This window comes from Dendrobates tinctorius, unplaced genomic scaffold (assembly GCF_039654945.1).
Source record: "Dendrobates tinctorius isolate UK_male_01 unplaced genomic scaffold, ASM3965494v1 ptg000030l, whole genome shotgun sequence".
Classification (NCBI taxonomy): Eukaryota; Metazoa; Chordata; class Amphibia; order Anura; family Dendrobatidae; genus Dendrobates; species Dendrobates tinctorius.
Genome location: NW_027361698.1, coordinates 39,673,872 through 39,689,179, shown reverse-complemented (window position 1 = coordinate 39,689,179; position 15,308 = coordinate 39,673,872). Strand labels below are relative to the sequence as shown.

General features: G+C 41.9%; 1 protein-coding gene across 1 annotated transcript in view; it reads right to left on the bottom strand.

Moving 5' to 3' along the window:
* The window catches only part of FAT4 (FAT atypical cadherin 4), a 337,078-nt gene that overhangs the window by 17,650 nt on the left and 304,120 nt on the right, over nt 1-15,308 (bottom strand). The window contains exon 12 of the mRNA XM_073572044.1: nt 6,773-6,858. Coding sequence (XP_073428145.1) covers nt 6,773-6,858 — 86 coding nt within the window. The remainder of the gene's footprint in view (nt 1-6,772; nt 6,859-15,308) is intronic.

The following is a 15,308-nucleotide window of genomic DNA, read 5'->3' as shown; positions in this document are numbered from 1 at the left end:
AGTTACCCCATTTTGGAAACTAGACCCCCCAAGGAAATTATCTAAATATGTGGTGAGCACTTTGAACCCCCAAGGGCATCACAGAAGTTTATAACGTACAGCCGTACAATTAAAAAATCATATTTTTTCCACAAAAATGATCTTTTCACCCCCAATTTTTATTTTCCCAAGAGTAACAGGACCCCAAAAGTTATTGTGCAATTTGTTCTGAGTACGCTGATACCCCATATGTGCGGGTAAACCACTATTTGGGCGCATGGCAGAGCTCGGAAGGGAAGCAGCGCCATTTGACTTTTTGGTCTGGAATTGAGATCGGACGCCATGTCGCGTTTGGAAAGCCTCTGATGTGCCAAAACAGTGGAAACCCCCCAATTCTAACTCCAACCCTAACACCAACACACTCCTAACCCTAGCCCTACCCTAGCCCTAATGGGAAAATGGAAATAAATACATTTTTTTTATTTTATTATTTTTCCCTAACTAAGGGGGTGATAAAGGAGGGTTTGATTCACTATTTAGAGCGGGTTTTTATATTTGGCAGCTGTCGCACCCTAAAAGACGCTTTTTATTGTAAAAATAGTTTATGCATCACCACATTTTGAGAGTTATAATTTTTCCATATTTTGACCCACTCAGTCATGTGAGGTCTTACTTTTTGCGGGACGAGTTGACATTTTTATTGGTACCATTTTCGGGCACGTGACATTTTTTGATCGCTTTTTATTCCGATTTTTGGGACGCAGAATGAACAAAAACCAGCTTTTCATGAATTTCTTTTGGGGGGGTGCATTTACACCGTTCCGCGTGTGGTAAAATTGATAAAGCGGTTTTATTCTTCGGGTCAGTACGGTTACAGCGATACCTCATTTATGTCTTTTTTTTATGTTTTGGCGCTTTTATGCAATGAAAACAATTTTATATAAAGAATAATTATTTTTGCATCGCTTTATTCTGCGAGCTATAACTTTTTAATTTTTTCGCTGATGACGCTGTGTGGCAGCTCATTTTTGGCGGGACAAGATGACGTTTTCAGCGGTACCATGGTTATTTATATCCGTCTTTTTGATCGCGCGTTATTGCACTTTTTGTTCGGCGGTATGATGATAAAGCATTATTTTTTGCTTCATTTTTTATTTTTTATTTTTTAAGCGGTTCAATAAAGGGGTTAACTAGTGGGACAGTTTTATATGGCGGGTCGCTACGGACGCGGCGATACCAAATATGTGTACTTTTATTTATTTATTTATTTTTTTAAAAAATGAATTTATATGGGAATATTTTTTTTTTATTTATTTAGCGATTTTTTATAAATTATTTTTACACTTTTTTTTTCTTAACTTTATTACATTGTCCCAGGGGGGACATCACTGTCATGTGACAGATCAGCGATCTGTCACATCACAGATCGCTGTGACAGATCAGCGATCTGTCACAGGCAGTGCTGGAGGTTTCCTCATGCCGGCGCTTTGCAGGCATGAGGAAGCCGGCTCCCTGCAGGCCCCCGAAGGTCCCCGCCGCCATATAGGATCTGGGGACCTGCAGGGAAGGAGGCCCCCGCAGCAGCGCTGCACATCGTCTCAGGGAAGCACGGAGGGAGCCCCCTCCCTGCGCGCTTCTCTCCTATGCCGCCGGTACACTGCGATCATGTTTGATCGCAGTGTGCCGGGGGTTAATGTGTCAGGGGCGGTCCGTGATCGCATCTGACACATAGTGTCAGGTGTCAGCTGTGACAATCAGCTGACACCCGGCTGTGATCAGATGCGCTCCCCCCGTGAGCACAGCTGATCGTGCTAGACATACTATTCCGTCCTTGGGACTTATGTCCCAGGTCACATGGACGGAATAGTACGTCTAATGTTAAAGTCTAAATTCCTCCAACTTTTTTACTGGAATGGGTTTTCTGTAAAAATGGCCCTATAAGAGTTTGTATCTTATATATAACGGTGGATACGTCCTTTTCTCCGAAGCCGGGAGTCAGCGCACTATGGAGCCATTTTATTGAAGACACTGTGTATGCGAATTTGCTGACACAGTTTCTTAAACAAAATGGCACCGAATATCGTGGGATGTGCATGCGTTGACTCCAGTGCCAGTTTGTTGAAGAATTGTATTACAGCATCAAAATAGCAATGTGCACGCACCAGCCGACGTCATTACACTATGGCAGGAGTGTGTGCACTGGTACGTTGACGTTGTATTACATTACTTCAATAAAATTGTGCCGGAGGAAGCGCGTGCATATACCGCAATCTCCAATGCCATTTTATGGAAAACACTGGATATGCAAATTCGCAGTCAGTGTCTTCACAAAAATGGCACCAGATAGCGCGGTATGCACCCGCGCTGACTCCAGTGCTATATTATTGAAAAATTCTACCACAATGTCAACATAGCAGTGTTCACACACCAGACATTGCCATTATTCCTATGGCCGGAGCGGGTGTACTGCTATGTTGACGTTGTAGTACAATACTTCAATAAAATGGCGTCAGAGTCAGGGCGTGCTCATACTGCGATCTTCGGCGACATTTTATTAAAGACACTGTACAAATGTAGCAATAAAAATGGGTAAATACAGTCATATGTTAAAGTTTGGGCACCCCTATTAATGTTAACCTTCATTCTTTATAACAATTTTGGTTTTTGCAACAGCTATTTCCCAAATAGGGGTGCCCAAACTTTAACATATGACTGTATGTGAGAAAACTATGGGGTAAATATGTGAGAAAATTATGTTAGCTAAAAAGTCTGTCAACTCTGAAAATCCTATCTGAAAACCTTTGTAGTGAACTTTGTGCTAAAAATAGCCATATCTTTAGCATAAAATCCACAGGATAGTTTTGGAAAACACAATTTTTATGTTCATATGTAAACTAGGTGCTTGGATGAACATGGCTAAGGTTGAGAGGTCGGGAGTCAGTTCTGCTGGGAGAAAGATATCAAACCCTACAGAAATCACAAAACAATCACTGACCTTGAGACTCTTAAATGAGGCTCCACGGACTTTATTTGCACCCTACAGAAATGGCATTCCTCAGCATATACCTCAAATGTAGGTAAAATTTAGAGTGAACATGGTTCTATTATTACTAGCTATGAACCCATTCTACACCCAGGTGGTGAGCATTTTTACTGGTATATGGTCTCCCATCCTGGTATGTGCTGCCACCCTCCTATCCTGGTACGCATGGCACCCCTTATTCCTATCCTGGTATGCATGGTACCCTCACCCCCCAATCCTGGTATGCATGACACCCCATTCTTCATCCTGGTATGCATGGTCCCCTCACCCCCCAATCCTGGTATGCATGATACTCCCTCATCCCTATCCTGGTACGCATGGTCCCCTCTCACTTCCTATCCTGGTATGCATGGTACTCCCTCAACCCGATCCTGGTATGCATGGTCCCCTCACCCCCTATCCTGGTATGCATGGTACCCCTCATCCCCCAATCCTGGTATGCATGGCCCCCTCACCCCCCAATCCTGGCATGCATGGTCCCCTTACCCCCTATCCTGGTATGCATGGTCCTCTCACTCCCGTATCCTGGTATGCATGGTCCTCTCACCCCCCTGTCCTGGTATGCATGGTCCTCTCACCTCCCCTATCCTGGTATGCATGGTCCTCTCACCAATCTATCCTGGTATGTATGGTCCCCTCTCTCCCATTCCCGGTATGCATGGTCCTCTCACCCCCCTTTTCCTGGTTTGCATGGTCCCCTCACCCCCCTATCCTGGTATGCATGGTGCTCTCACCCCCCTATCCTGGTATACATGCAACCCCTCACCCCCCAATCCTGGTATACATGGTCCCCTCACCCTCCTTTCGTGGTGTGCATAGTCCACTCACCCCCGTATCCTGGTATGCATGGTCCTCTCACCCCTATTAAACTACATACATACAAAAAAAAAAAAAAAATTATACTCACCCTTCTTTCCTGTGCTCCAGCGCTGTCACGTTCTGCTGGAGGCCGGGGCAGGAGTGCAGCCGGAATCACGCATGCCCATAGCGCTGTCCGGTGCCATATTGCTGAAGACACACTGCAAATGTGTAACATAGTAACATAGTTAATAAGGCCAAAAAAAGACTTCAGTCCATCCAGTTCAGCCTATAAAATTCTGTCAGAATAAATCCCCAGATCTACGTCCTTCTAAAGAACCTAACAATAACTGTAAGATACAATATTGTTACGCTCCAGGAAGACATCCAGGCCTCTCTTGAACCCTTCAACTGAGTTCGCTATCACCACCTCCTCAGGCAGGGAATTCCAGATTCTCACTGCCCTAACTGTAAAGAATCCTCTTCTATGTTGGTGGAAAAACCATTTCTCCTCCAGATGCAGAGAATGCCCCCTTGTGACCGTCACCTTCCTTGGTATAAACAGATCCTCGGAGAGATATTTGTATTGTCCCCTTATATACTTATACATGGTTATTAGATCGCCCCTCAGTCATCTTTTTTCTAGACTAAATAATCCTAATTTTGCTAATCTCTCTGGGTATTGTAGTTCCCCCATCCCCTTTATTAATTTTGTTACCCTCCTTTGTACCCGCTCTAGTTCCATTATATCGTTCCTGAGCACTGGTGCCCAAAACTGTACACAGTACTACATGTGCGGTCTAACCAGAGATTTGTACAGAGGCAGTATAATGCTCTCATCATGTGCATCCAAACCTCTTTTAATACACCCCATGATCCTGTTTGCCTTGGCAGCCGCTGCCTGGCACTGGCTGCTCTAGATAAGTTTATCATTAACTAGGATCCCCAAGTCCTTCTCTATGTCAGATTTACCCAGTGGTTTACCGTTCAGTGTGTAATGGTGATATTGATTCCTTCTTCCCATGTGTATAACCTTACATTTATCATTGTTAAACTGCATCTGACACCTTTAGGCCCAAGTTTCCAACTTATCCAGATCCACCTGTAGCAGAATACTATCTTCTCTTGTATTGACTGCTTTACATAGTTTTGTATCATCTGCAAATATCGATATTTTACTGTGCAAACCTTCTACCAGATTGTTAATAAATATGTTGAAGAGAATAGGTCCCAACACCAACCCCTGCGGTACCCAACTGGTCACAGCGACCCAGTTAGAGAATATACCATTTATAACCACCCTCTGCTTTCTATCACTAAGCCAGTTACTTACCCATTTACACACATTTTCCCCCCGACCCAGCATTCTCATTTTGTGTATCAACCTCTTGTGTGGCACGGTATCAAACGCTTTGGAAAAATCAAGATATACCACATCCAATGACTCACCTTGGTCCAGTCTATAGCTTACCACTTCATAAAAACTGATTAGATTGGTTTGACAAGAGCGATTCCTCATAAACCCATGCTGATATGGCGTTAAACAGTTAATTCTCATTGAGATAATCCAGAATAACATCCCTCAGAAACCCTTCAAATATTTTACCAACAATAGAGGTTAGACTTACTGGCCTATAATTTCCAGGTTCACTTTTAGAGCCCTTTTTGAATATTGGTACCACATTTGCTATGCGCCAGTCCTGTGGAACAGACCCTGTCGCTATAGAGTCTCTAAATATAAGAAATAATGGTTTGTCTATTACATTACTTAGTTCTCTTAGTACTCGTGGGTGTATGCTATAGTACTCGTGGGTGTATGTATGTGTCTTCAGTAAAATGGCGCCGGATCGCGCTATGCGCATGCGCAATTCCGGCCACACTCCTACCCTGGTCTCCAGCCGAAGAGAAGCGGCAACGCTCCTCCCGGTCAGATAAGTATGTAAGTATGGCGTCGGAGATTGCTGTATGCAGTGTATACGGTACCGCCATCTCCAGCGCCATACACACTCCTCACCACTGGATGCCTCATTCTGTCTGGAGCCAGACTGTGCAGGCGCGTTGCACTTGCGCAGTCTATAAAGGCTTCGGACAGAGTGTCGCTTACAGCGTTATATTATAGATGCTTTGCTTAAATAGCGCCATCACATTCTACAGCACTTTACAGGACATTACTGTCCCCAGAGGGGCTCACAGTCTATATTTCCGATCAGTATGTCTTTGAAGTGCAGGAGGAAACCGGAGAACCCCACGCAAACATGGGAGATAACATGTGTCCTTGGTGGGATTTGAACCGAGGACCCCTGCGATACAACAGTGCTAATTACTGAGCCACCATGCTGTGCCATAATTTAAACTGAGGAATCCTTGTTCAAATTCCCATTTTAGAATATTGTAACAAATAAATCATTTTATATGTACAATATGGTAGGAAATTGGGAGCAGTATTGCTTTGCAGCTTCTGAAGATACTCTGTAATAATGCAAAATTATACTGACCTAGTAAAAGTGTCTGTGACAGTCAGTTAAGTGTCCCATGGTTAATATGTGGATTTATAAGTAAGACATGAACAGACATTAGGGGGATCTGTACACTTCATTGAAATGAACGAGTAATATATTCACAGATTTTATAGAGTGCAATCTAGTAGGAAGTTGGGGCCAGAATGTCTTGGATATATATCCTTAATAAAAGTAACTGTGCCTATAGGGAACATCTTGTGAAATTTAGAAGCATTTTACTGCAAAAACTGACAGTAGGAGGATGACGTTTTCACTTATTAACAACTTAACAGGAAGATCGAATTTTCGAGACATAGTGAAAATAATGCAAAGGGATCTCCAGATACACAAAAGTCCTAGTCTGGTTAAACAATAAATTATTCTCCTACTTGTCCTAAATGCTTCACTGTCATCTGGCATCATTGTCATATACTGTAACTGTTCAGAGATTTACCAGTCACTGGAAACGGCTGTAGTACTGACGGTGCAGAACCCTGGCTCTTGGTCCTCTGAGCAGGTATCAACTGTCAGCGAAGCTGCCTGCAATAAATACAGATTCATGTTAGGGTTACAATAGGACCTATAGATATGATATATAAATAAATGCATTTTTCTCTGAATGGAAAACATATCCACATGCCTTTGTATCACATTATGAGCTTCCACAGGTACTGAATGGCCCAATATCACGGCACTGAACAACCTAGTCCTGGACAACCCTTCTAAGTATCATGGCTCCATACAGGTTCTAAGATATTAATTTCCTATCCCGCTGATCAATATGAGATTGGTGAGGGTCTACCTAACAACCCCATGCTCACCTGTTACCAGCACCTGCACCTGACAGCTCTTTTCTGTACGCTGTGTAGTGACCACTCACCTCAAAAAGAGCTGAGCTGCAGGTATGGGATGGCCACTACACATTACACTAGCAGTGGTATTCTTTAACCATACATTGTATATTCCCAGAGACCATGGGCTCTGCCACTGTCGAATGTGGTACCCCCATCAAACTGATATTGATGATGCTTCCTAAGTAAAGGTAATCAATATCTTAGACCCAGGCAACCCTCTCAAGTATTGCATGATCCCAAACACAAAATAATGTGAAATACAATAATGAGAACTGCATGAGAAAAACTAAGTACACCCTTTATGAATTCTATTGATTTACATATTGAGACATAATACTAAAATTTCTGGTCTTTAAAATAGGTAAATATATCAGATGAACAACCAGAACACATGACAAATTATTTATTTAGCAAAATATAGGGCAAAAAGCAGAATCATTGTGAAAAATAAAGGTCATTCTTACTGCTTTCCTATGAATTAATAAAGTAAGTAGCAGTCAGGTGATGGTAATCAAATGCCCCATATCAATTGTTCATTAGCAATTGGGACCACCTCTGTAAAAGCAGAAGCTTGGGCAGCATGATGGTCTGGAGTATCTAGGTGTGTGTTAACACAATGTCAGCAGGAAGACATCAGAAGTGGCAATTACTGCTGCTGATCAATCTGGGAAGGGTTATAAGGCTATTTGCAAACAGTATGTTGAGAAAGATTATTTACAAGTGGAAATCATGCAAGGCAGATGATAGACTGTGCAATGCTGATAGAAATTGTAAAAAACTCAAGAGCTACTACTCAGACTCTAAAGGCCTCAGTTGGCAAGTTTAATATTCAAGACAGTACAATTAAAATAGTCAAGTATGGCTTGTTTAAAAGGGTTGCCAGGAGACAGACTCTTCTTTCTATAAACAGAATGGCCCATTGCTAAAATTTTCAGCAATGCTTTTTGGACTAACAACATCAAAGATAAAATGTTTGACGATAATGCCTTATATGATATCACCATTTGGAGAGAACCAAACATAGCATTTCAGCATAACCATGTCATACCAAGTGTCAAGTGCGGTATAGAGAGGTGATCATTAGGCTTGTTTTGCAGTCACAGGTCCTTAGCCCCTTGCTGTCATTGAATAAACCTTGAACTGTGTACTGGACTATTCTGGAGTAAAATGTGAGGTCATCTATTCAAAAGCTAAAGCTTGGACAAAACTGGATCACGCAATAGGATAATGATCCCAAGCTCACCACCAAATCTTCATGAGAATGGCTGAAAAAGAAAAGAATCAATGTGTTGCAATGGCCCAGTCAATGTCCTGACCTCAACTCAACTAAAATGCACTGACGGGGACCTTAAGAGAGCTGTGCATAGATGAATGCCCACAAACCTCAATAAACTTGAGCAACTTAGTAAAGAAAAATAGACCTACATTTCTTCAGAATGATGTGAGAGACTGATAAAGTCACACAAAGTATGATGACTTCAACTTATAGCTGCTATAGGTGGATCTACAAACTACGGATTTATGGAGTGCACTTCATTTTTGAAAAACTGCATTTTTGCCTCATTTATGTTAAATAGGTAATGATCATGTAGATTGTGATATGTTGTAGTTCATGTGAAGTTGTATTAAAATAATTTTAAGACTTCCGAAGGACCAGATGGTTTTTTGCTAAGTCCTGATAGGTAAAGCCTTAGAATTTAAGTAGGGCCTACCGTACTTAGCTTTTCTCATGAGCGTATATTCAAAGCATTCACAGTCAAATACAGTCATATGTAAAAGTTTGGGCACCCCTATTAATGTTAACCTTTTTTCTTTATAATAATTTTGGTTTTTGCAACAGCTATTTCAGTTTCATATATCTAATAACTGATGGACTCAGTTATATTTCTGGATTCAAATGAGGTTTATTGTACTAACAGAAAATGTGCAATCTGCATTTAAACAAAATTTGACCGGTGCAAAAGTATGGGCACTCTTATCATTTTCTTGATTTGAACACTCCTAACTACTTTTTACTGACTTCCTGAAGCACTAAATTGGTTTTGTAACCTCATTCAGCTTTGAACTTCATAGCCAGGTGTATCAAATCATGAGAAAAGGTATTTAAGGTGGCCACTTGCAAGTAGTTCTCCTATTTGATTCTCCTATAAAGAGTGGCATCATGGGCTCCTCAAAACAACTCTCAAATGATCTGAAAACAAAGATTATTCAACATAGCTTTTCAGGGCAATGATACAAAAAGTTGTCTAAGAGATTTAACCTGTCAGTTTCCACTGTGAGGAACATAGTAAGGAAATGGAAGAACACAGGTACAGTTCTTAAGCCCAGAAGTGGCAGGCCAAGAAAAATATCAGAAAGGCTGAGAAGAAGAATGGTGAGAACAGTCAAGGACAATCCACAGACCACCTCCAAAGACCAGCAGCATCATCTTGCTGCAGATGGTGTCACTGTGCATCGGTCAACAATACAGCGCACTTTGCACAAGGAGAAGCTGTATGGGAGAGTGATGCGAAAGAAGCCGTTTCTGCAAGCAGGCCACAAACAGAGTCACCTGAGGTATGCAAAAGCACATTTGGACAAGCCAGTTACATTTTGGAAGAAGGTCCTGTGGACTGATGAAACAATGATTGAGTTGTTTGGTCATACAAAAAGGCGTTATGCATGGAGGCTAAAAAACATAGCATTCCAAGAAAAACACTTGCTACCCACAGTAAAATTTGGTGGAGGTTCCATCATGCTTTGGGGCTGCGTGGCCAATGTCGCCACCGGGAATCTTGTTAAAGTTGAGGGTCGCATGGATTCAACTCAGTATCAGCAGATTCTTGACAATAATGTGCAAGAATCAGTGACGAAGTTGAAGTTACGCTGGGGATGGATATTTCAGCAAGACAATGATCCAAAACGCCGCTCCAAATCTACTCAGGCATTCATGCAGAGGAACAATTACAATGTTCTGGAATGGCCATCCCAGTCCCCACACCTGAATATCATTGAACATCTGTGGGATGATTTGAAGCGGGCTGTCCATGCTCGGCGACCATCAAACTTAACTGAACTGGAATTGTTTTGTAAACAGGAATGGTCACAAATACCTTCATCCAGGATCCAGGAACTCATTAATAGCTACAGGAAGCGACTAGAGGCTGTTATTTTTGCAAAAGGAGGATGTACGAAATATTAATGTCACTTTTATGTTGAGGTGCCCATACTTTTGCACCGGTCAAATTTTGTTTAAATGCAGATTGCACATTTTCTGTTAGTACAATAAACCTCATTTGAATCCAGAAATATAACTGAGTCCATCAGTTATTAGATATATGAAACTGAAATAGCTGTTGCAAAAACCAAAATTGTTATAAAGAAAAAAGGTTAACATTAATAGGGGTGCCCAAACTTTTACATATGACTGTAGTTCATTTGCTTGGCTTTTCTTTACTCCTTCACTCTTTACAACAAATATCAAGAACGTTATTGTAAGATCCTATTTGTTTCCATCTCTCAAATCTCCCCAAATAGACGTTGATGATGTATTTACTCGTCGAACATAAAAATGGCATGTATGATATTGTACTTGAAAGGGATATGACATTTTTTTCAAATATCTGCTGTGTTTTTATTTTTCCCTTCGCTCGTTCTGCCTTTTCTTTTCTAATCTGCAATATCTCAAAAATGACAACTTAATGCTTTTACCATTTTCCCATAAACTCCCTTTGCACTGTAGGAAATGACAGATTTGAAATCCTGTGGGTTGAGGACAGATGTATATTGTGCAGTTTTACATGTGGAAATTGCGTTTCGTTAAATGTTTATGGCAGAAAAATTGTTATTCTGTTATTTTTAAGGTTCCACAATTCCCAACATAAAAAAAACAAAATTGAATTAAATTTACATACAGGCACAGCCCATATCCTAAGCAATACTTGTGGGTCTGAATTAACATTTTTACTGCACTGAAATCTGCAAATTGGTTTTTCGAATGTGCTGGATGCTGGCCTCGTAAATGCTTGTTTTCAGCTGTATAATGACTTTAATATGTCTATGGTACTCCTACTCCCGCCAGTTACATTTTCATGCAATTAGGTAGATTAAGCAGTTAAAAAGGAAAACCTGAATTCTGCTGAGACGGCAGATCACTGTAAATATTATGCTCTATTAATGGTCACCATTAACACTACAATGTGATTCTGTTTTATGGCATAGAGAATTTACGCACGTACAATGCACACAGTAATATCCCATGAAATATCTGCCTTCTCTTGACCTCTGGTCTTGGCAGAAAAATATAACCTGATTGCGCTGGCAGACAAGTTTAAGACATAAATGAAGTAGCCCCAAGTTACAAAATTCAGCGCTCAATTTAGGTGAGCAATATGAGGCTAACACATCTGTAGTTTATTATTCTCCGCACTCCTTACTGTGCCATATGCTGTGTATGGTAGTCATGGCTAATGAATATATTATATGTGCCTAAAGGCAGGCAGATTAATAAGGATGCAGGAAGAAGGAAAATCAACAGAAGTCATCCAAAAGATTCACCAAACCCTAAAAATCAGAAAAGGCATTAAGGATTCTGGCAGGTAGCGGGAGGCTCGGAGCACTCTGGATGGTGGCCATATACTGCTCACATGGTCGTTGGTCCAGGCCCTAGGAAAATTTTTTCACCATCTCTAACAGTCAAATTTATACAAATCAACCTATTAAATAAATGTGTCCTCCACTCAGACAGGGTTTTTCCCCAGGCCTTTTTTTAAATACCTCCATTAAAAAGCTAAGTTAATTTGTGACCTTAAATCTACCAGAAAGTCTACTAAGCATTGATTAGTAATGTGAGGCTTTATTTTCTCCTGGTGAATAGTAATGACTGCCATTACAGCTCATCAACACTGATGTGAATGGAAGTTAGCTGCAATACCAAATAACGCCCGTAAGCAGAAGTGGCCTGTTTCTGGGGAAAAAAAATCTAACTTCAGATTATCCCTTAAACATTTTCTTATCTAATATATACTTACCTTGTAATGTCTTTACATCCTTTTCTGTTCAGATGTGACTAGATCCCAGAATTCCAAGCAGCGGAAGTTCACCGACCGCCATATTGGGACACCCAAGTGATGTCTGTCTCAATATGGAAACTACTGGTGGTACCAGCCTCTTGCGCGGTAACACCAGCGGAACACCGTCGCACCACACACACACTGTATATGCCGTACGTACCACTCACACACTCTGTATATGCCATATGAACCACACACACACACACTGTATACGCCATACGCACCACACACTCTGTATATGCCGCATGCACCACACACACACTCTATACGCCGTACGCAGCCTCTTGCGTGGTACCACCAGCGGAACACCGTCGCAAACACGCTGCCACCAGGATAGACAGCACAGTGGTGGAGAGAGAGAGCAGACAAGGGGGGAGAGCACATGGGGTACACAGGTCAAAGAAGAGATGACATGAGAGGAGAAGGCAGCAGATAGGGGAGAGAGAAAGCGCACAGAGGTGAGAGAGACAGAGCACAGGGGGGAGACAACTCAAACGGGAAAGCACATGAGGGAAGAATACATTACAGGAAGGAGAGAGACAGCAGACAAGGGGGATAGCACAAGGGGTAGACAGGTCAAAGAAGAGAGCACAGACGGGAGAAGTCAGCACATGGGGAAATCTAGTTCATTAAACCAATGCAATTTGACATGTTAATCTAGGTGCAGATTAACAGAGTGCTCTCTTTCAAGCAGTAAGTTCAGGCTTTTGTCAGGATCCCATAAAAAATAGATTCCAACACGAGTCCCAACATAGTTTCGCTGGAGCCATTTACTTAAAGGGGACCTATCACTTTTAATTGACTGTATAGCCCTTAAAAAGATAAGCCAGTCAATCCCAAGTTCAGCTTGGAAGTGCATTAAAGCGTGATGATGCACTTACAGCTCCTCAGCCTGCACTGTATTCCTACAGCAGCTGCACCCTCCCCTGGCTAATTGACAGGTTAACTTCCATGTACCAGAGCCAATGCCAACTCACTTAGACAGGGGAGGGTGCTTCTAGTTCAGGAACACAGCATGAGACTGACAAGATGTAAGTGCATCGTCACACCTCAATGTACTTCCAGACTGAACTTCAAAATGTGATTACACACTGCAGAAGCAGCCCTTTGGGTGATAATGTGATCGACTGTCATCTCTTAAAGGGCTACACAATCATATTAATGGTTAGGGAGTTTCTAAAAGGTTCCCTCTAAATGAAACTGAGGAAGTCACTGTCTGTTCTCTGCCCTGATAGCATGCGTCTTTTTCTAACATGAATGAAATAAGGGAGACCATACTGGGACATTGAATGTTTATGACGTCGCCTGTCAAAATGCCAAAAATGTGGGACAATCCTTTTATTAATTGATTTACGTACACTTATAGCTAATGAAATAGGCAACAAATAATTTTAATGAGGAAGATTATGAAGTTTATGTGACAAATCCTAGTTGGTGAAAGATAATGTGGCCTTAAACAAACAGCTTTCAATGTATATTTATTCCTTAAATTTGCCTTCATTTTCTATTTCAAGCTTTTCTGTAGACCTTATCTCACTAGATGGTTTCTTCATAGTAATTTGCACAAAACTATCTACTCTCCAAAAAAAGCTATATTTCTGCACCACTTTTAAGTAAGGTTGTTCTCCACTCGGCCTTTAGGTGGCGATACAAAACAATATTAACTACTGCAGACTCAACACAGTCATTCTAATGTATATGTCTGCAGCTCTATAGTGTTCCTGAATTCACTGACAGCATTGGGAGTAGTGTTATCATTGCCAAGGAAGGTTAAGCAACCAGCATTATTATAAGACATGTTTGAATAATTCTGCATGTCTGAAATAGTGTAGTTAATCATCGTGAGGATGTCCAAAACTATTCTAGCTGGTATATAGTACACGTAAAAGAAAATGTACAATCTGTAACTGGTGTACAGCTATCTATCTATCTATCTATCTATCTATCTATCTATCTATCTATCTGTCTGTCTGTCTGTCTGTCTGTCTATCATCTTCCTATCTATCTATCTATTTATTATTATTATTTATTTATATAGCACCATTGGTTCCATGGTGCTGTACATGAGAAGGGGTTACATACAAATTACACATATCACTTACAGTAAACAAACTAACAATCACAGACTGATATAGAGGGGAGAGAGGACCCTGCCCTTTCGGGCTTACATGCTACAGGATGGTGGGGAAGGAGACAGTAGGTTGGGGGGTTACAGCAGTTCCAGTGATGGTGAGGCGGTAGCTCCAGTAGTGGTGAGGAGGCAGCGGGGATCACTGCAGGCTGTAGGCTTTCCTGAAGAGGTGGGTTTTCAGGTTCCGTCTGAAGGATCCGAGTGTGGTTGATAGCCGGACGTGTTGGGGCAGGGAATTCCAGAGGATGGGGGCTATTCGGGAGAAGTCTTGGAGGCGGTTGGGTGAGGAGCGAATAAGTGTGGAGGAGAGAAGGAAGTCTTGAGAGGACCGGAGATTCCTTGAGGGAAGGTATCTGGAGATTAGTTCAGAGATGTATGGAGGAGACAGGTTGTAGATGGCCTTGTAGGTAAGTATTAGTAATTTGAACTGGATACGCTGAGGGAATGGGAGCCAGTGAAGAGATTTGCAGAGGGGAGAAGTGGAGTAGTAGCGAGGAGAGAGATGAATTAGTCGGGCGGCAGAGTTGAGAATGGACTGGAGAGGTGCAAGGGTGTTAGCAGGGAGGCCACAGAAAAGGATGTTGTAATAGTCGAGGCGGGAGATGATGAGGGCATGCACAAGCATTTTAGTAGATTGAGGGTTGAGGAAGGAACGGATTCTGGAAATATTTTTGAGCTGGAGGCGACAGTAGGTGGAGAGAGCTTGGATGTGCGGTTTGAAGGACAGGGCAGAGTCAAGGGTTACTCCGAGGCAGCGGACCTCCGGTACGGGGGAAAGCATGATGTTGTCAATTGTTATAGAAAGCTCTGGTAAGGAAGATCTGTGAGATGGGGGAAAGATGATCAGTTCAGATTTGTCCACATTGAGTTTGAGGTAGCGAGAGGAGAAGAAGGAGGATATGGCTGATAGACACTCTGGGATTCTGGAGAGCAGAGAGGTGATGTCTGGGCCAG